This window comes from Etheostoma spectabile, unplaced genomic scaffold, assembly GCF_008692095.1.
Source record: "Etheostoma spectabile isolate EspeVRDwgs_2016 unplaced genomic scaffold, UIUC_Espe_1.0 scaffold00007266, whole genome shotgun sequence".
NCBI classification, from domain to species: domain Eukaryota; kingdom Metazoa; phylum Chordata; class Actinopteri; order Perciformes; family Percidae; genus Etheostoma; species Etheostoma spectabile.
Genome location: NW_022603473.1, coordinates 48,913 through 68,710, shown reverse-complemented (window position 1 = coordinate 68,710; position 19,798 = coordinate 48,913). Strand labels below are relative to the sequence as shown.

Here is a 19,798-nt window from a genome sequence, read left to right as displayed (position 1 = left end):
TTATTGATATTAACGGTCTATGGTGTCACACCATAACTCTATAATCCAACGTCTAACTCAGTTACATTTAATCTAGGTGTCTACTTTATCAGACACACAAAAAAAGCATTGAAAGTCTTCATAGTTTCATATCTATAAGCCAGTTGATATTCTCATGCAGAACATGACTGCAGTGTTTAACCCTCGTGTTGTCTTCACGCCGACCTGCAAAGTTTGGTTTTTCTGAGTCAAAATTTAAAAAGAAAAACCTTTTATCAACATTTCGCTTGTCTTTGGACACTTTTGAGTCTTTCCCCCGAGGTTTTTGTCACTTTTTTTGACATTTGTCAACTTTTTCCGACCCTTTTGAAATTATTTTTTGTTGAGTTTTCTCCGAAATGTTTTTATTTTTTTATTTTATTTTTTTATTTTTTTACATTTGTCACTTTGTTCGGCATTTTAGTCACTTCTTTATACATTTGTTCACATTTTAGTCACTTTTATTGACATTTTTCTTTTTTTATCTTTTTCTTTATATATATATATATTTTTTTTTTAAATATATATAATATATATATATATATAAATATATATCTTTAAAATTGAAAACAGAAAAAGTTCAATAAAAGTTCAATTTGTTTGAAAGAAACCTAAATTTCTGATGTAGAAACTTTTTGAAAAGGGGTCAAATTTGACCCGAAGACAACAGGAGGGTTAAACTCCTAAAGCCTTCTTTTTGCAGATCCATCGTTTTCTGTCAGCACAGCTCGCTGATGTCCAACCGACGCCCTGGACAGAAACTGCACAATGACCGTCAAAGGGAGGTCCTATCCAGAAGCTGAGGGAAGAACAAGACACTTAGATCAAGGAAGATAAAACTTTATCATTCAAAGCGTTAGGAATATGTATCTTACTCTACAGCCAGATCACTTCCATCAATCCACTTCCATCTCCCATTTTCAACTCTCAGGCCAATCCAGTAGCCACTCTCATCCTGCGTCCCCCAGCTGTAACCACTGATCATATCCTGACAGACACACACGGTCATCACATATTTAAACATGATCTACATCTCACTTTCAAAGTTCCCGCAGATTTCTCATTACCTTTTCCTCTTGTCTATGTACAACAACAATCTGCGTTGTATCTCTGCAGTTTGCCCGAGCTTCTTCCCAGGTTTTCTGATCAGAAGGATCGGCGTCGTGTATCTCATAGCAGTTGGACTCGTTGAGGAACCAGTCCTCCTGACAAGCGTCTCTCTGAAACTACAGACACCAACCAAACAACTGCATCGTCATGGTATTCTATTGATTATTGTTTGACTTAAAGCAACACTGGAGAACCTTTCCCACTTCGATCCTCCTACAGGTTGGAAGCAGAATTGTCCGTTACGTTAAATTACCCCCTACCAACCTGCAGGGGGACCGAAGCGGGAAAACTTCTCTAGTGTAGCTTTAATTAAATGGATCCGTACAAACCGTTATTTTCTTTGGGGCAGTAATCATCAACTGTGGTCATGTTTTGTATCTGTGTCTCCAGCTCCTGGTTTCGGGCTTTAAGCTGCTGGTTTTCTGCCCTCAGCTTGGCGTCATTTTCAGAAATGACAGAGGTAACTATAGTGACAGAGTTTGGGGCGTTGAGACTTTGTTTAAAGGGAAGAATCATATTATAGAAAGACAACGAAAGAAGCAACTTACATGATCATATTAGAGATTAAAAGATTGGTTGACATGTTTTAAATCTATCTTTAAACAATAGTCAGGTGTTATATGGACATTGAAACGGGGGTTTCTTGCTCTGATCATTCCTCCAGTTCATTCTGGAGAATAATCGATCCCTTTCTAATGTACTTCCATTATAACGGAAAGGGGACAAAGTCCACAGTCCTACTTCTGTGATAAAACACATTTGTAGCTTTATCTGAAAGCAACAGGAGGTTCAAGTAGTGTAAATATCTTCCTTGTCTCATCTTCATCGTTGCAGGAAGAGGAGAAAGGATAACAGCAAGAAAGAAGTGTTTCTACGTACATATGGGCATCTGACAAAATGTGAACCGGTCCTTTAAATAAAGACCAAAAACAACAAGCTAAGACAGTGGTACTCACAGTAGATCCGAAGGCCCATGATGACTAACAGTATCAGCCAACACACTGCTATCAGTGGAGAAGACCGAGAGAAGAAGAGAGACCTCTGGTCTGAGAGAAGAAGAAGAACTCAGTTAAATACATGTTGATTTAAAGGTACAGTTCAAGATGCTTTGAAAACATCCCAGACAAGATTTCGTGACAGATAAATAAAGATCATTAAACATCATATCATGCTCAGCAATAATAAATAAATGTGAGAAATGTACCTGGAGGGGCTGCCACTTTCTCCACAGTACATACTGGAGCATTAACATAGCTAGCTTCTTCTATGATTTCCTCTGGAAGATCAGAATCAAACACACGTTTACATGTTTAAATTCAGTTTAACTGCAAATATGTTGAGAAAAGAGGGATTATATGATCAATGTTAACATGGTAAAATCATTTTCTGACAGTCATGCAAAGCAAGAAGATCAATAATCAACAATCCTAAAATCCTCCTTTTTAAAATACACAATTTTATGTTTCCTTAAGTTGATAAATCGTCAGGTTTTTTTCACAATTTACACAGACTAAATAAATCAAATCATTCCCAATGTGTTGAGCAAAGCAGAAAACTCACAACACGGCATTGGAGATGAATGTGGACATTTTAAAAACCTGTTGTAAAGCATAAAAAAAAACATCTCACATTTGAAAACGCACAAAGAATGTAGACAACATACTGGTAAGCATAAATATCTAGTAGATAAGATGTACAAATATAATAAAAACAATTTTTTAAAGTACCAATTTCCTCCTGTGGGTTCCTCTTCATCCTGACCAGATGTGTGAAGTCCTGCTGCAGTCCTGTATGAGGGCTGTTAGGGGGGGTCTGCTCCGCTGTGATGCTCTCATTTGAGGTTGTGTCCTATTTTTCTCAGTTTATGGTTGATTGTCATTTTTTCTTTCAATGTGCTTCTCTCACACATCCTGTTCAATGATGTTGCAACTTCCTGAATTATGTTTGTTCTACATCGGTGAAGATAGTTTCAATCAGCATTATGTAAGAACAATAAGAAAGACAATGTAAGACAATAACATGTCACAGCGTTTTTATTTAATGGAATAAATCATGCATTTGCTTCTAGATAGATAAATAGAAAACATTTTACACGTTAATATTCCTAACATGCTAAAACCAAAATCTCTGAGGACATTCTGTTGAGAACGAGTGATGCAGTGCCCCCATTTTGGCCAATGAGTAGCAACAAAATATGCCACATGATACACAGGAAACAGGAAACTGAGCAGTCTGTCTGTCCCTGTCATCAATCTGCTGATATACAAATTATAATCACATCTCTAATAAAGCAGAACAACATTCAGGTATCAATGATAACAGTGCCCCTTCAGTCTAGTCACTGAATGTTTCACAGACTTAACATTAGAAAACCTTCATAATCAAATATCTAAATGCATGTCTGTTTTTATTTAAACGAAACGTACAAACAACTTTTAGAAATAACTCACTGTAACTATTACTTTTCTCTTCTTTTTCTACAAAATAAATCACCCTGAATATTTTTAGTTCTGAAGACAAAACATTTAAATTGTAAGTAGAAGTATTCATAGTTGATATTTATAAGCCAGTTGATATTATCATGCAGAGTCTGACTGCTGTGTTTAAACAGATAAAGCCTTCATTTTGCAGATCCATCTTTTTTTCTCACCACAGCTCACTGATATCCAGTTATAGTTCTGGACAGACATTACACACTGACCGTCAGTAGCAGGAGGAGGCTGTGGTGTCCAGTAGCTGAGGGAAGAACATGATGTTTAGATCAAGGCTGATAGATTTTAGGATTCAGAGTGTTTAGGAATGTGTCTCTTACCTTTCAGTCAGATCACTTCCATCAATCCACTTCCATCTCCCTCCTTCAGCTCTCAGACCAAACCAGAATCCATCAGTTCCTGAACTACCCACGCTGACTGCATTGAGTATATCCTGACAAGAGAGAACAGTTATCAGATATTTAAACACTATAACTAAATAATCACACTGTTATCTACAGACTCAGTGTTCAAACCTGGAACCTAGAGGATATGTGTAGTAAGAAGTCTGGCAAAGCTGTTTTATATTTACATGACTGACTTTGTTCGGCTCATTTTATAGAACCAGTGTGGAGCATGAAAGCACGGGGGGGATTAGCAAGCTAGCCCACGCTAAGAAGGTAAATCTGTTTCATTGGGTTTTGAAATATAAAAAGCTGTTGAATTTCTAGCACTGAATATATTTATGTATTAAAATTATTTCACATGCAATTGCAGGCGTAATGACATCACTGGTCAGCAGACACACACGTCATTATTATTCATAAGTACAGTGAGGAAAATAAGTATTTGAACACCCTGCTATTTTGCGAGTTCTCCCACTAAGAAATCATGGAGGGTCTGAAATTGTCATCGTAGGTGCATGTCCACTGTGAGAGACATAATCTAAAAAAAAAAATCTAGAAATCACAATGTATGATTTTTTACTTATTTATTTGTATGATACAGCTGCAAATAAGTATTTGAGCACCTGTCTATCAGCTACAATTCTGACCCTCAAAGACCTGTTAGTCTGCCTTCAAAATGTCCACCTCCACTCCATTCATTATCCTCAATTAGATAAGCACCTGTTTGAGGTCGTTAGCTGCATAAAGACACCTGTCCACCCCATACAATCAATAAGAATCCAACTACTAACATGGCCAGGACCAAAGAGCTGTCCAAAGACACTAGAGACTAAATTGTACACCCCCACAAGGCTGGAAAGGGCTACGGGGACATGTCCAAGCAGCTTGGTGAAAAAAGGTCCACTGTTGGAGCAATCATTAGAAAATGGAAGAAGCTAAACATGACTGTCAATCTCCCTCGGACTGTGGCTCCATGCAAGATCTAACCTCGTAGGGTCTCCATGATCCTAAGAAAGGTGAGAAATCAGCCCAGAACTACACGGGAGGAGCTGGTCAATGACCCGAAAAGAGCTGGGACCACCGTTTCCAAGGTTACCGTTGGTAATACACTAAGACGTCATAGTTTGAAATCATGCATGGCACGGAAGGTTCCCCTGCTTAAACCTGCACATGTCAAGGCCCGTCTTAAGATTGCCAACGACCATTTGGATGATCCAGAGGAGTCATGGGAGAAAGTCATGTGGTCAGATGAGACCAAAATAGAACTTTTTGGTCATAATTCCACTAACCGTGTTTGGAGGAAGAAGAATGATGAGGACCATCCCAAGAACACCATCCCTACTGTGAAGCATGGGGGGGGGTAGCATCATGCTTTGGGGGTGTTTTTCTGCACATGGGACAGGGCGACCGCACTGTATTAAGGAGAGGAGGACCGGGGCCATGTATTGCGAGATTTTGGGGAACAACCTCCTTCCCTCAGTTAGAGCATTGAAGATGGGTCGAGGCTGGGTCTTCCAACATGACAATGACCCAAAGCACACAGCCAGGAGAACCGAGGAGGGGCTCTGGAAGAAGCGTATCAAGGTTCTGGCGAAGCCTAGGCAGTCTCCAGACCTAAACCCAATAGAGAATCTGTGGAGGAAGCTCAAACTCCGTGTTTCTCAGAGACAGCCCAGAAACCTGACTGATCTAGAGAAGATCTGTGTGGAGGAGTGGGCCAAAATCCCTTCTGCAGTGTGTCAAACCTGGTGAAAAACTACAGGAAACATTTGACCTCTGTAATTGCAAACAAAGGCTACTGTACCAAATATTAACATTGATTTTCTCAGGTGTTCAAATACTTATTTGCAGCTTTATTATACAAATAAATAGTTAAAAGATCATACATTGTGACTTCTGGATTTGTTTTTTTAGATTATGTCTCTCACAGTGGACATGCACCTACGATGACAATTTCAGACCCCTCCATGATTTCTAAGTGGGAGAACTTGCAAAATAGCGGGGTGTTCAAATACTTATTTTCCTCACTGTATGTTAAAGAGACGTATCTCTCCCACTCATCTGACTGCTTCTCTGAATCTAGAATCGATTGCTTTTCCTTGGGTTCCCCGATGTTCACACTGGATTTTAAACATCCCATTTTGCAGCTGAATTTGGCATTTTGAGTTTGAGCCAGTTGAAAATAAATGAGTTGAAATTTATACATCGTATGTTGCATCTGAGTTTTAAGAAAAGAATCCCACGAGCCCCTCAGACTTCTGCCTAGCATTAACGTAAAGGCAGAAAACCAAACAGTGGACCAAACCACTGTGAGCCAGTGGACCAAACCACTGTGAGCCAGTGGACCAAACCACTGTGAGCCAGTGGACCAAACCACTGTGAGGCAGTGGACCATACCACTGTGAGCCAGTGGACCATACCACTGTGAGACGAGGGAGGAGGGACTCCAAATGTTTCTGAACCTAAAACCTATTTGTTGTCCTGTTTGCATTTGTATTATTTAACTATTTACACAAATATGTGAAGTATTTAATTATCTACCATACACAGAGTGGTTTTAAATATTTTGGGGGTCGGTCCTGACCCCCCACCCCCACCCCCCGGTTCATCCCCAATTTCCGTCTATGTGTGTAATAAAAATAACCAGTTTTCTCATTACCTGATCCGTTTGACTTTGTACAACAACCAAATCTGAACTCCTTCCTCTGCAGTCTTGTCGAGCTTCTTCCCAGGTTTTCCGATTAGGAGGAGCAGCGTCAAAATACGCATAGCAGTTAGAGTCTCTGAGTCCCCAGCCCTTCTGACAAGCTGTACACTGTCTCTCTGAAACAACAGAGACCAACCAATAAAACATTATGATATCATTATTATTGGTTATTATTGGATCTAATTAATAGGATCTGAACCTACCTTTATCTTTGGGGCAGTAGGCATCAATGCTCCACTGAGCTCGACTGACGTTGAGTTTATTCCAGTTTGTCTCCAGGTCTTGTATTTGTTTTGTTAAGTTGTTCCTCTGGGTCTCCAGCTGCTGGTTTTGTGTCTCCAGCTGCTGGTTTTGTGTTGTCAGGTTTGTGATCTTGCTTTCTAAGACAATACCAACTGTAAAATGAAAATGTGCTTCTTAATTATAATGCTCATGCAATTTTCATTTTTTTAGTCATGCAACTTGTTATTATTATTATAATAACAGACTTCCATCCATTACAGGATGGCCTCATGTGTTCAAAATCTATTTTATAAACAGTTAGGTGGTACATGATCACTGAAACTGGGTTTCCTTTCTCTGATCATTCCTCCTGTTAACTCTTCTGCTGCAGAAATCTTGTCTCAGAAAACAGAATAAAGTTTGTACAAAAAACGTCTCTTACTCAGACTTCTGAGCTTCATGTTAGATTCTGATAAACCTTTGAATACATATTTGCACAGAGCAAGTATGAAGAGATTACAGCAAGAAAACAGTTTCTATGTATATATTGGTAATGTGAACCTGTCCTTTAAATAAGGACTACCACCAACAAGCTGAGACAGTGGTACTCACAGTAGATCCGAAGGCCCATGATGACTAACAGTATCAGCCAACACACTGCTATCAGTGGAGAAGACCGAGAGAAGAAGAGAGACCTCTGGTCTGAGAGAAGAAGAAGAACTCAGTGGAGTTAATCATGTTGATTTAACAGTCAAAAGGTGATTTTAAGTCTTACAGAACAAAAAGAGCTGAGTTTTTAAACATTCATATTATTATCATTATCACATTTTTTGAACATAAAGACAATAAAATCTCATGTTTAACAATATTAAACATGTGAAATGTACCTGGTGGGGCTGCCACTTCATCCACAGTCCAGGCTGGAGCATTAACATAGTTATCTTCTTCTTCCATTTCCTCTGAAAGATTAACATCAAACACAAATATATTTAAACATTGTGGTACATAAATACATATAGTAGATAATATCTTACATGCAGACACTTAAACAGAATATGTTAAAGTACCAATTTCTTCCTGTGGATTCCTCTTCATCCTGACCAGATGTTTGAAGTCCTGCTGCAGTCCTGTATGAGGGCTGTTAGGGGGGCGTCTGGTCCTCTGGGATCCTCTACACTGGACTTCAGCTTCGGATTAGTCGTTTTTTGCATTTCTACAGCTAATAATAACGTGTTGTTGAGAAGGGGAAGTCCAGTGTTGGACGTTACTGTCTGCAGTGTCTCTAATGAAAGAATACATTTTACCATTTCAAAAGTGTTTGCTTCCATTGTGTCCTTCAAAAGCATCATGCATTATGAAAAGTAATAATACAACATACTGTTGCACAAAAAGAGAGATGTTTAAAGTTTTATTCTATTATACATATATTATAATATCTCACCAGCAGAAAAACATTAACCTTTTAAGGAAGGAACAGAGCCGGTGTGAAGGCTGAAGGGAAATGATAAAGTTAACAACCAACCAATTTATATTTCTAAGAAATGTGTGTAATGTTTAGTTCTATTTTGAAGTCGAGACAGAGTTCCTGTTTGGTTAGCAGCTAATGTCTCAAGTCTTCTCTTGTAGGGAGAATTATAAAAAACTACTGATTAAAGCAGTATTTAGATCCATTGATTCTGTTGAGAACAAGTGATGCAGAGCGCTCTGTTGACCAATCCGGACCAACAATATAAAATGTCAGAAACAAGAATAACAGAAGAAAATCACATTTCAAGTTATTGATAACAGTTTAGTGTCCCTTCAAGCCAGTCACTGTGTTTTCCTAGATGCTGGTGTCAGCAGCAAACACACCACACCTCTCCAGTAGAAGAAGCGCCCGCACCTCATCTGATTAACGTTGAATTCAGCCAACTTTTTGTAAAACTCAGCGCTTCTTAAGGGCTGAAGAAAATCTTTTAAACTGACCTTTGTCAAACTGAAATGAAGACAGATTCAGAAACTGCTTAGTGTATTTCTCGCATAAAATGTTTTCATGAACACGTTTCGGTGAACTATTTACGTAAAATATGAGATTGTATTCCATTATGGTCAGTTTTGAAAATCAGGAGCAGCTAGCCCCACGTGATGCAATCATCCAATCAGGACGAGTTTCTCCACATATGGCGTTGGTGGGGATTTGCAATTAGAGCCGCTCAGATTATATTAATTACTTTTAATATGCTTGTTTTATGTGGTGGTTTTATTGCTTATGTTTTTAATGTGCTATATGAGCTGGTTTTACTGTAAAGAGTCGGAGTAACATGTGATACACTATAAACTATTATGATGGCATTTTAATTTAAATGTAGCAGATTTGTCAGCTAAACGCTCATTCTGTGAACTGTATTCATTTATAAAATGATAAAAATAGTTTTTTCACCCCAAAGTGACCCTACCTGTATTATGTAACTTATCAGACAACTGTTGCCTGTTTTTTAGGTGGTAAAAGTGAAAATGAATCAGCCTCAACATTTGTTGTGTTCACGTTTCACAACGATGAAGAAAGTTAGAGAACAGTTGATTCTTTTCTTTGGCAGCTGTCATGTTTTTCCTAAATAATGTACAGATTTTTTTTTAACACATTTTATTTTTAAAATGGCTTGAATAATTGTGCATATGTCTGCTGCCAAAACTGGCCTAATGTGACATTATGTTAGGTCATGTTATGTTAAAGAGTCAATAAGCAATATGTACAAAAAAGACAATAACACCAACAATGTGCAGCGTTTTTAATCAAAGTAATAAAATCATTAGTCACCTCTTCATTTTAACATGATTTCCATCAGGATACACACACTTGAAGACAAGTTTGTTGGGAACATCGTGGTGAGGAGGAGCGATGCAGCGCCTCCTGCTGTAACAAGTTCAACTTTAAAATAACAAGAGGAAACAGGACGTTGTTCCCTTTCATCAATCTGGTTTAAAATATGTAATCACTGCATCACAGCACAAACGTATGTGATATTTATAAGCCAGTTGATATTATCATGCAGAGTCTGACAGCTGTGTTTAAAAAGATAAAGCCTTCACTATGCAGATCCATCGTTTTTTCTCAGCACATTTCACTGATTGCCATGCTGCGTTCTGGACAGACATTGCACACTGACCGTCAGTAGCAGGAGGAGGCTGTGGTGTCCAGTGGCTGAGGGAAGAACATGATGTTTAGATCAAGGCTGATAGATTTTAGGATTCAGAGTGTTTAGGAATGTGTCTCTTACCTTTCAGTCAGATCACTTCCATCAACCCACTTCCATCTCCCTCCTTCAGCTCTCAGACCAAACCAGTATCCATCAGTTCCTGAACTACCCGCGCTGTATTTGTTGATTACGCCCTGACAAGATAGAAAAAGTTATCAGATTTAGTCACTAAACCTAAATACACTGATCAACAGACTCACATAGCTCAAACCAACAGGAGATATATTTCAATGTTCACCAGTTTATAATCAAAATTCCCAGTTTTCTCATTACATGTTCCTCTTTAGTATAAACAGCCAAATCTGAACCCTTTCCTCTGCAGTCTTCTCGAGCTTCTTCCCAGGTTTTCCGATAAGAAGAAACAACATCGTGGACCTCATAGCAGCTGGGCCCGGTGAGTTCCCATCCCTCCTGACAGGCTTTACACCGTCTCCCTGAAACAACAGAGACCAACCAGTCAACATTACTGCATTATGATATTATTATTATTGGATCTAATTAATAGGATCTGAACATTCCTTTATCTTTGGGGCAGTAGGCATCAATGCTCCACTGAGCTCGACTGACGTTGAGTTTATTCCAGTTTGTCTCCAGGTCTTGTATTTGTTTTGTTAAGTTGTTCCTCTGGGTCTCCAGCTGCTGGTTTTCTGCCGTCAGCTTGCAGTCGTTGATGACAGGAGTAACTACAGCAACAGAGAGAAGAGTTGGCCTTTAACACTTTGTTTCAGGGCAAGATCATTTGTACAAAAGATGTGTTGTACATTATAATAAAATACATACAATCTATCTTAAAAGAATAGTCAGGTGTCCATATGAAAACTGAAACTGGGTTTTCTTGCTCGGATCTTAAAAGAGATACCTGAACCTCGCAGGTTTTAGGACTTTTTTTTAGGACTAAAATCAACAAGCTAAGACAGTGGTACTCACAGTAGATCCGAAGGCCCATGATGACTAACAGTATCAGCCAACACACTGCTATCAGTGGAGAAGACCGAGAGAAGAAGAGAGACCTCTGGTCTGAGAGAAGAAGAAGAACTCAGTGGAGTTAATGATGTTGATTTAACAGTCAAAGCTGCTTTAAATACATTTTAAGTCCTACAGGGAAAAGTACTGAGGTTTTACACATTTTACACACCCACATTTTTAATATAATTCTTTATCATTTAAAAAAAAAAACATTTTGGATAAATAAATCTCATGTTTAACAATATTAAATGTGTGAAATGTACCTGGGGGGGCTGCCACTTCATCCACAGTCCAGGCTGGAGCATTAACATAGTTATTATCTTCTTCATTAATTTCCTCTGAAAGATTAACATCAAACACAAATGTAGACAACATGGTGGTACATTAATACATATAGTAGATAATGTCTTACATGCAGACACATAAATAGAATATGTTAAAGTACCAATTTCCTCCTGTGGATTCCTCTTCATCCTGACCAGATGTTTGAAGTCCTGCTGCAGTCCTGTATGAGGGCTGTTAGGGGGGCGTCTGCTCCGCTGTGATGCTCTACACTGGACTTCTGCTTCGAGGTTGTGATTATCGTTTTTCATCAATTCGGCAGCCAATAAGAACTTGTTGTTGTGAACAGGAAGTGTAGTGTTGGGCAATACTGCAGCGTTTCTTATCAAACGAGCACAGGGCTGAATTAAATCGAAAATGTGGCCTAAAAGAAGAATGTGTTAACCCAAATGTTTGATTATATCAGGGCGGTGAATTTGGTCATTTTAAAAGCTTTTGCTGCCTTTGTGTTGTCATTGTGTTGGCATATACTGTTACCAATTTGTGGCCACGAAATGCTAATTTCTTTACACAAAATAGCGTTTTGTGGCAACACCATAGCCCAACCATAATGAGGACATGTTCTGGCTATTTTGGCACACTTCTCAGCCTCATCGTTGACTTATTGGTGATGTAATCAAAATGCGTTGGCGTCTGGCCCTTTTTCTAAGCAATGTAAACGGCTTGTCCACTATGTAAATTATGCTCTTCAATACAATGTTCATTTTTTCCCTGTTTGACTCTCAGGACAAAGGAGAACTGATTAAGGCAGCAACGTGTGTAGCATTGCTGGGTGTGATATCAATAAATATGTAAGATTCAATTCTTGTTTATTTTTTTGTCCGATACCTTTATTTTTATCTATTTTTTACATTAAAGTGACTTCTCGCAGCAGTAATATTCTTATAGCCTAGTTTGTTCTTATTGTTTTTTTTGTTTTTTACAGACTGACTGTGCTTGATGTTGGGTTGATGTTTTAGCTTTTTTAGAAAATAAAACCATGCGGACCATAAGTTGTCCAAAAATACCTTAGGGCTCAGTTGTGTCATCCAATCTCCCACAGTTGTCTCATTACCTTTTCCTTTTCATAAAGTCCAACAACCAAATCTGAACCCTTTCCTCTGCAGTCTTGTCGAGCTTCTTCCCGGGTTTACGATCACGAGGAGCGTCATGAAACACATAGCAGTTAGAGTCTCTGAGAACCCAGCCTTTCTGACAAGCTGTACACTGTCTCCCTGAAACAACAGAGACCAACCAGTCAACAACATTATTGCATTATGATATTATTATTATCTGATCTAATTAATAGGATCTGAACATACCTTTATCTTTGGGTCAGTAGGCATCAATGCTCCACTGAGCTCGACTGACGTTGAGTTTATTCCAGTTTGTCTCCAGGTCTTGTATTTGTTTTGTTAAGTTGTTCCTCTGGGTCTCCAGCTGCTGGTTTTGGGTCTCCAGCTGCTGGTTTCGTGTCTCCAGGTTCTGGACGTCTGCAGTCAGGTTTGTGATCTTACTTTCTAAGACAGTTTAATAAATCGATGACCTGACACAAAACTATACTAACGAGCTGGCCCCGCTAGTCGACCACAACCTGAAATTTTGAAGAAGCAACATGCAGTCAGTGTCATTCCCGTTAATCTGGATTGATTATTATATGGGGGCGGCTGTGGCTCAGTGGTAGAGCGGTTGCCTGCCTCGGTTCGATCCCCGCCCCTGCAGTCATTGTCGAAGTGTCCTTGGGCAAGACACTGAACCCTGAGTTGCCCCCGGTGCTGCGCATCGGAGTGTGAATGTGTGTGAGTGTTTATCTGATGAGCAGGTGGCACCTTGTACGGCAGCCCCGGCCACAGTGTATGAATGTGTGTGAATGGTGAGTGTTTCCTGTAGATGTAAAAGTGCTTTGAGCAGTTGTTAAGACTGGAAAAGCGCTATATAAATACAGCACATTTACATTTATACAATGGTGTCACGCTAGTCAACCGGCGTATTTCTACATAATGTCCCTTCAAAATCGCTTCAGAAGAGTAACGTTAGTCACAGCGCTTACTTGCTTTGGTGTTTGTAAAGCATTAAAGTTTCACCGCAGTAGTCGAGAATGATTTATTATTTCCAAATAGAGGTATTTGTGATTTTTCAAAAATTACTTTTTATTTTTTCATATCGCAATATATAATCGCAGGGGGAAAAATATCACAATGTCAGATTTTTCAAATATCGTGCAGGCCTAATACAGTGCATGTGTATTTTCTCATCGGGGCTTCTGTTTCATTCTGAATGTGGCAAGTTCATCACTTATATCAAATATTGGTTTCAGACAAAAAACTGCTACTCTTATTCTTTAAGGTTTGTCCCATGTCTAAGTGTGAGTTCATGGACTGCCTGTTCAGTAAACTTACGGTGGTAGACGATGACTGCTATGATGACGGACAGCAGAATGACACAAAGAATCCCCAAACAACAGGCCAGCCGCTGATACTGGACATTACAACATCTGTTGTTTGCTCTCTTGTCTTGGTAGAATTCTGCTGAGACTAAACACACAAAGACATTTGCAATCTAAGTTAACCAAATCAAGAAAGTATCTTTCAAAGATCGTGTTTTGGTACAAAATTATTTATTTTCGTCAATATTCCTATACAAGGAAACCCTGTCTGAGATAACACAGAGAGAGAGAGAGAGAGAGAGAGAGAGAGAGAGAGAGAGAGGAGAGAGAGAGGAGAGAGAGAGAGAGAGAGAGAGAGAGAGAGAGAGAGAGAGAGAGAGAGAGAGAGAGAGAGAGAGAGAGAGAGAGAGAGAGAGAGAGAGAGAGAGAGGCTTAATTCAACTAACTCAGACTGCTGAAGCCTGCTGTCAGTTTCAGATAATCTTTAGAATATATTTTAACAGAACGAGGACTGTAGATCTGGTCCTGCATATCTCACACTGCAAGCAAATTAGGAAAAGATCTCTTGAAATCTCAATATTCACATAACATGCAACAGCTTAAAAACATGGAAACCTCTCCTAAAAGAAAAAAAGATTAGTGTCATTATGCTTAAATATAGCAGTAGAAACAATAACATTAAAACTAAGTATTTATAGTGTTTTTGTAGTAGTAGTAGTGGCTGTAACATGAAGCACTCGTCAAACACTGTCCTGACGAAAATAGATTTTAAAAAGTACAAACTCGACACAAGGGCTTGAAATGGACCTAAGATACATACGTAGACCTTATTATACCAAATGAAACCAATTAGAAAATCAAAAGGAGATCCTCATACACTGTAGACACCATTTTACTCCCAGTAGATATGAAGGCCCATGATGACTAACAGGATCAGCCAACACACCATCAATAAAACTCTTCACTGGGTGCTGATAAGACTCTGAGACACCACCATACTGCACTAAGAGCAACTTGCACAACTGCTTTATCTACATTTCATTACTATTTAAGCAGTTGCACATTTTTTGTATTCCTTACTTGTATATATTCAAATATTTATTCTTGTATTTTATTCCTATTATTACTTCATGTATATTGTATGTATGTATATTGTATCCTAGTATGTCATTTTTATTTATTTTCTGTGTGACTGTTTTTGCTGCTGTAAGACTAATTTCCCATTTTACTGAGATCAATAAATATCTATCGGTGGAAAAGACCGAGTGAAGAAGAGAGACCTCTGGTCTGAGAGAAGAAGAAGAACTCAGTTGAATGTAATGTTGATTTAACAATGAAAAGGTGCTTTGAATACATTTGAAGTCCTACAGGGAAAAAAGAAGCTGAGTTTTTAAGCAATCATATTTTTAGCATCATCACATTTTTCTAACATAATGACGAAAAAAAAAAATCTCATGTTTAACAATATTAAATGTGTGAAATGTACCTGGAGGAGCTGCCACTTTATCCACAGTCCAGGCTGGAGCATTAACATAGTTATCTTCTTCTTCTTCCATTTCCTCTGAAAGATTAACATCAAACACAAATGTAGACAACATGGTGCTAGATAAATACATATAGTAGATAATATCTTACATGCAGACACTTAAACAGAATATGTTAAAGTACCAATTTCCTCCTGGTTCCTCTTCATCCTGACCAGATGTTTGAAGTCCTGCTGCAGTCCTGTATGAGGGCTGTTAGGGGGGCGTCTGCTCCGCTGTGATGCTCTAATCTGGACTTCAGCTTCGGATTAGTCGGTTTTTGCATTTCTGCAGCTAATAATAACGTGTTGCTGTGAAGGGGAAGTCTAGTGGTGGACGTTACTGTCTGCAGTGTCTCTAATGAAAGAATACATTTTACCATTTCCAAAGTGTTTGCTGCCACTGTGTCCTTCAAAAGCATCATGCATTATGAAAAGTAATAATACAACATACTGTTGCACAAAAGAAATGTTTAAAGTTTTATTCTATTATTATACATATATTATAATATCACACCAGCAGAAAAACATTGACCTTTTAAGGAAGGAACAGAGCCGGTGTGAAGGCTGAAGGGAAATGATAAAGTTAACAACAAACCAATTTATATTTCTAAGAAATGTGTGTGATGTTTAGTTCTATTTTGAAGTCGTGACAGAGTTCCTGTTTGGTTAGCAGCTAATGTCTCAAGTCTTCTCTTTTAGGGAGAATTATAAAAAACAAAAACTACTGATACTGAGTCTGATTCCACAGTCTGCTCCCAGACTGTGGAACAAACTACCCCCTGACATCCGCACCACTACTGACCTCAGCCTTTTTAAAACAAAGCTTAAGACCCACTTTTTTAAATTAGCATTCAATTCTGATTAGGGCAATACGGTCTCTTAGTTGTCCTCCTTTTTGTCTGCTCATTTCTTTGCATTTCTGGAAGGCTTTAATGTCCTGCAGCGCTGCACCACTACAGCACTTTTAATCATATCTGTACGTTTTGTATGGGTTATGTACTGTTTTATGGCTTTGTTGTAAAGCACTTTGGGTACCTTTCGGCTATTGTAAAGGGCTATACAAATAAACTTGATTGATTAAAGCAGTATTTAGATACATTGATTCTGTTGAGAACAAGTGATGCAGCTTCCTCTGTTGACCAATCGGACCAACAATATAAAATGTCAGAAACAAGAATAACAGAAGAAAATCACATTTCAAGTTATTCACAACAACAGCTGAGTGTAAGGCTGTGCATTTATTTGAATTTTGATTTCAATTTTAGCTCCAACAATCACCAATATAGTATAAACGGAAAAACAAGGATTTTACCATGTTGTGTTTTGCAATAACACTCTTATTTGGTCTAGTGTTATGAATGGCTCGTGTGCACATCTGCCCCCCCAAAGCCATAAAATCTCCCAGCAGTCAGGGGGGGGGCAAGTTGTGTTCATGGCAACCGCTGGAATTTAAAAACCCAGCGTGAGTACAGAAGGCAGAAGGAGGGCAACCAAACCAAAAGAGTCAACGTGAGTCACGTAACGTTATTCTAAGGTACCGTCTATGTGCTGGATAATTCCTTACGTATCTAGTAAATACGCCCACTGAGGGCGACATTATTGTTCATATTTTGGCATAGAGTGAGTAAAAGTGTGACGTGTGATGCAATACTGTGTTATGTATCTGGAAATGTCCATTAGCAGTGTAACATTCTGTGTGATATCTGTAAAGATGAACTGACTACACAGTTGTAAAACAGAATTTATTCTGATGCAAAGACTACAAATGCAAAGAGATAAAGAACACTAAAAGATTATACCCTGTAATTATTAAAAATTCAAAACAAATGCAGCAGTTGCAGTTTCAACCTTTTGCCCTTCATGGCAAAGCTAAAGTCAATATCAGTAATATAGCAAATATGAATACTAAAAGGCACTTTAAACACTGTCACCTGCAGTTATATTACTCAAAACCTCAACAATCAGAATATGAATATAGACCCACATTGTGAACAAAATGCCAGCAATTGTCTTTTACACTGACCCCCCCCCCCCCCCCCCGGTGCAGGACTATCGGCGGGCCACACTCACCCCGCTGACGTTTAGGTGACCTCGGTAGTAGACTCGGTCCTCGGTTACCTCGGTAGTAGACTCGGTCCTCGGTTACCTCGGTAGTAGACTCGGTCCTCGGTTACCTCGGTAGTAGACTCGGTCCTCGGTTACCTCGGTAGTAGACTCGGTCCTCGGTTACCTCGGTAGTAGACTCGGTCCTCGGTTACATCGGTAGTAGACTCGGTCCTCGGTTACCTCGGTAGTAGACTCGGCCCTCGGTTACATCGGTAGTAGACTCGGTCCTCGGTTACATCGGTAGTAGACTCGGTCCTCGGTTACCTCGGTAGTAGACTCGGTCCTCGGTTACATCGGTAGTAGACTCGGTCCTCGGTTTCCTCGGTAGTAGACTCGGTCCTCGGTTACATCGGTAGTAGACTCGGTCCTCGGTTTCCTCGGTAGTAGACTCGGTCCTCGGTTACTCGGTAGTAGACTCGGTCCTCGTGGGCGGAGACCACGGGTCCGCGGTCAACAGTCCGGTGGAGAGAGTCTCTCTGCTCCCACATCCCCAGAGGGGCAGCTGGGCTTTACCTAGTCCCCCAGTGCGCTACCTGGTTCCTTGTCGTCCTCTCCTCTTTCTCGCCGTCTCGGTGTCCTACCTGAGGCGGCTGGGCTCGAGAGAGTGACGAACTGCTCTCGCACTAATTATCCTTCTCCAGGTGTTCTCCCGCCACCAACCAATCAGCAGCTAGGGATCATGGCGCCGCCTCCAGACCGACTAATTAGAAGATGAAGACACAAACAGCAATACAGGATGCAGGTTAGGTTTTAACACATCACCACCTGTAATTACAGCACATATTAAAGAAACGTGTTGCATTTACTGTCTTTAGTAAATTCCACTACTCCAATATAAATGGATATATTATTAATGTACAGTCTATATACAGTCTAAGATTCAAACATTAATTGAGGAAGGATTACACTGAGCAAGAAGTGTTTTTATGTGCATATGAGCATCTGACAGACTTGACCAAATATGAACCTGTCCTTTAATTTTAATTAATCAACAAGTTAAGACAGTGGTCCTCACAGTAGATATGAAGGCCCATGATGAAAAAGAAGAACTCAGTTGATTTAATGTTGATTTAACAGTGAAAGGTGCTTTGAATACATTTGAAGTAGGCCTACAGCTGAGCTGAGCTTTTAAACACTCATACTTTTAATTCTTCATCATTGTCACATTTTTAAAAACATTTCTGATCAATACATCTTATGTGTAACAATATTAAATGTGTGAAATGTACCTGGAGGGGCTGGAGCGTTACCGTCCTCCATGCGTCCTGGATGAGGGCTGTTAGGAGGCCGTCTGCTCCGCTGTGATGCTCTTTTACTGAAACACTGGCTTGTACAAATGCTGTTGTAGTGCAGTGTGAACATGGAGAACGTACAGGGTGAACATAAGTAGAAATTTAATATAACTTTGATGGTTTTAACCCCCACTGTGTGTTGTCAACCTTTCATCAACAGACAATAACTTTTATCATAATCAAATAGAGTCAATCATTTCTTTCTGCAGAGACCAAAGACCCATCTGACAAATATTAATTTCTACTTTTTGATCAACAACGTGATCGTGGAGTGTGTTTTGGGACCAAACACGGTGAGAATAAAGAACTTTAAGACGAGCAGCATTGATGGACGCAGTGATGTATCCATGAGCTCTTAAACATTAAACTTTCAACACAGCTCATTATCACATCTTCTTAACCCTCGTGTTAAAATAAAAAAGGACTACATTTGACATTTGTGTCCCTTTTTAAGACTTTTTTTTAAAGTTTTCACTAACACCACCTTACTACCACTACTTTCACACTACATTTTGGAATTCATGGTCAATAACTCATTTATATAGAATTATACCAAATATTTGTGTTAAAAAAACAGAAATTATGAATTATTTTGACTAATATTTAAGTTAATCAGAGGAACGTACAGATGAGTTTAGTCAGGAATGAAAGTGATCAATTGTATTGGCAAAGAGCGTTGGAAGAAATCCAATCCATTTTTTGTGGTAATTTGGTTAAAAAGAAAATCATATTTCAGATATAGACATTTATTAAAGGAGTCAAATTTGACCCGAGGACAACAGGAGGGTTAAGCAATAATGAGGAAAGACCAAATCAATAATTGTTCACACAGAAGTTGATTGTTCACCATACTGAGGACAAACATCCATCTCTCCTCCCCTGTACCCGTGTTTGTCTGTTAACAGGAGCATATCCCAGCATGCACTGCGTGAAAGGCAGAAACAGATCGACCTGCCCATGTTTGGACATTTTCAGGAAAAAGAGAACACCAACAAATGTTTGGCATAACATTTATTCAGTGTAATGATTTA

General features: G+C 39.1%; 3 protein-coding genes and 2 long non-coding RNA genes across 5 annotated transcripts; all 5 read right to left on the bottom strand.

Annotated features, from left to right (window-relative positions):
• Positions 1-693: 693 nt before the first annotated feature.
• On the bottom strand, positions 694-2,913 carry LOC116678399 (CD209 antigen-like protein C). Its single transcript, XM_032508319.1, has 8 exons — positions 2,856-2,913; positions 2,333-2,404; positions 2,085-2,174; positions 1,458-1,592; positions 1,216-1,244; positions 1,086-1,160; positions 894-1,006; positions 694-817 (listed from the first exon to the last, which is right to left on the bottom strand). The coding sequence occupies exons 1-8, from the start codon at positions 2,881-2,883 to the stop codon at positions 694-696; spliced, it is 666 nt and encodes a 221-aa protein (XP_032364210.1). The 5' UTR covers positions 2,884-2,913.
• Positions 2,914-3,684: 771 nt separating this feature from the next.
• LOC116678405 (uncharacterized) lies at positions 3,685-4,050 on the bottom strand. Its single transcript, XR_004329235.1, has 2 exons — positions 3,941-4,050; positions 3,685-3,864 (listed from the first exon to the last, which is right to left on the bottom strand). It is a non-coding gene; the product is annotated as an uncharacterized LOC116678405 (long non-coding RNA).
• Positions 4,051-4,868: 818 nt separating this feature from the next.
• LOC116678400 (C-type lectin domain family 12 member B-like) lies at positions 4,869-8,253 on the bottom strand. Its single transcript, XM_032508320.1, has 7 exons — positions 8,003-8,253; positions 7,823-7,894; positions 7,548-7,637; positions 6,917-7,108; positions 6,666-6,829; positions 4,994-5,013; positions 4,869-4,890 (listed from the first exon to the last, which is right to left on the bottom strand). The coding sequence occupies exons 1-7, from the start codon at positions 8,028-8,030 to the stop codon at positions 4,869-4,871; spliced, it is 588 nt and encodes a 195-aa protein (XP_032364211.1). The 5' UTR covers positions 8,031-8,253.
• A 1,677-nt stretch (positions 8,254-9,930) lies between these two features.
• Positions 9,931-11,769, bottom strand: LOC116678404 (CD209 antigen-like protein E). The gene is made up of 7 exons (XM_032508328.1): positions 11,583-11,769; positions 11,401-11,475; positions 11,099-11,188; positions 10,692-10,854; positions 10,445-10,610; positions 10,193-10,305; positions 9,931-10,116 (listed from the first exon to the last, which is right to left on the bottom strand). The coding sequence occupies exons 1-7, from the start codon at positions 11,728-11,730 to the stop codon at positions 9,984-9,986; spliced, it is 888 nt and encodes a 295-aa protein (XP_032364219.1). The 5' UTR covers positions 11,731-11,769; the 3' UTR covers positions 9,931-9,983.
• A 3,320-nt stretch (positions 11,770-15,089) lies between these two features.
• LOC116678406 (uncharacterized) lies at positions 15,090-15,525 on the bottom strand. Its single transcript, XR_004329236.1, has 3 exons — positions 15,513-15,525; positions 15,331-15,405; positions 15,090-15,131 (listed from the first exon to the last, which is right to left on the bottom strand). It is a non-coding gene; the product is annotated as an uncharacterized LOC116678406 (long non-coding RNA).
• Between the last annotated feature and the right edge of the window lie 4,273 nt (positions 15,526-19,798).

Excerpts from the sequence above, each read along its gene's own strand:
- LOC116678404 (XM_032508328.1), bottom strand. The coding sequence starts at position 11,730 with ATGAAAAACGATAATCACAACCTCGAAGCAGAAGTCCAGTGTAGAGCA. Across the intron at positions 11,476-11,582 it reads GAATCCACAGGAGGAAATTG|AGGAAATTAATGAAGAAGAT; the intron begins GTACTTTAACAT and ends TTAATCTTTCAG. Across the intron at positions 10,117-10,192 it reads GGAAGTGATCTGACTGAAAG|CCACTGGACACCACAGCCTC; the intron begins GTAAGAGACACA and ends TTCTTCCCTCAG.
- LOC116678400 (XM_032508320.1), bottom strand. The coding sequence starts at position 8,030 with ATGAAGAGGAATCCACAGGAAGAAATTG. Across the intron at positions 7,109-7,547 it reads CATGGGCCTTCGGATCTACT|TTGGTATTGTCTTAGAAAGC; the intron begins GTGAGTACCACT and ends TTCATTTTACAG. Across the intron at positions 4,891-4,993 it reads GATCATGGAGACCCTACGAG|CTGCTTGGACATGTCCCCGT; the intron begins GTTAGATCTTGC and ends TTTTTCACCAAG.
- LOC116678399 (XM_032508319.1), bottom strand. The coding sequence starts at position 2,883 with ATGAAGAGGAACCCACAGGAGGAAATTG. Across the intron at positions 2,405-2,855 it reads GAACCCACAGGAGGAAATTG|AGGAAATCATAGAAGAAGCT; the intron begins GTACTTTAAAAA and ends CTGATCTTCCAG. Across the intron at positions 2,175-2,332 it reads GAAAGTGGCAGCCCCTCCAG|ACCAGAGGTCTCTCTTCTTC; the intron begins GTACATTTCTCA and ends TTCTTCTCTCAG.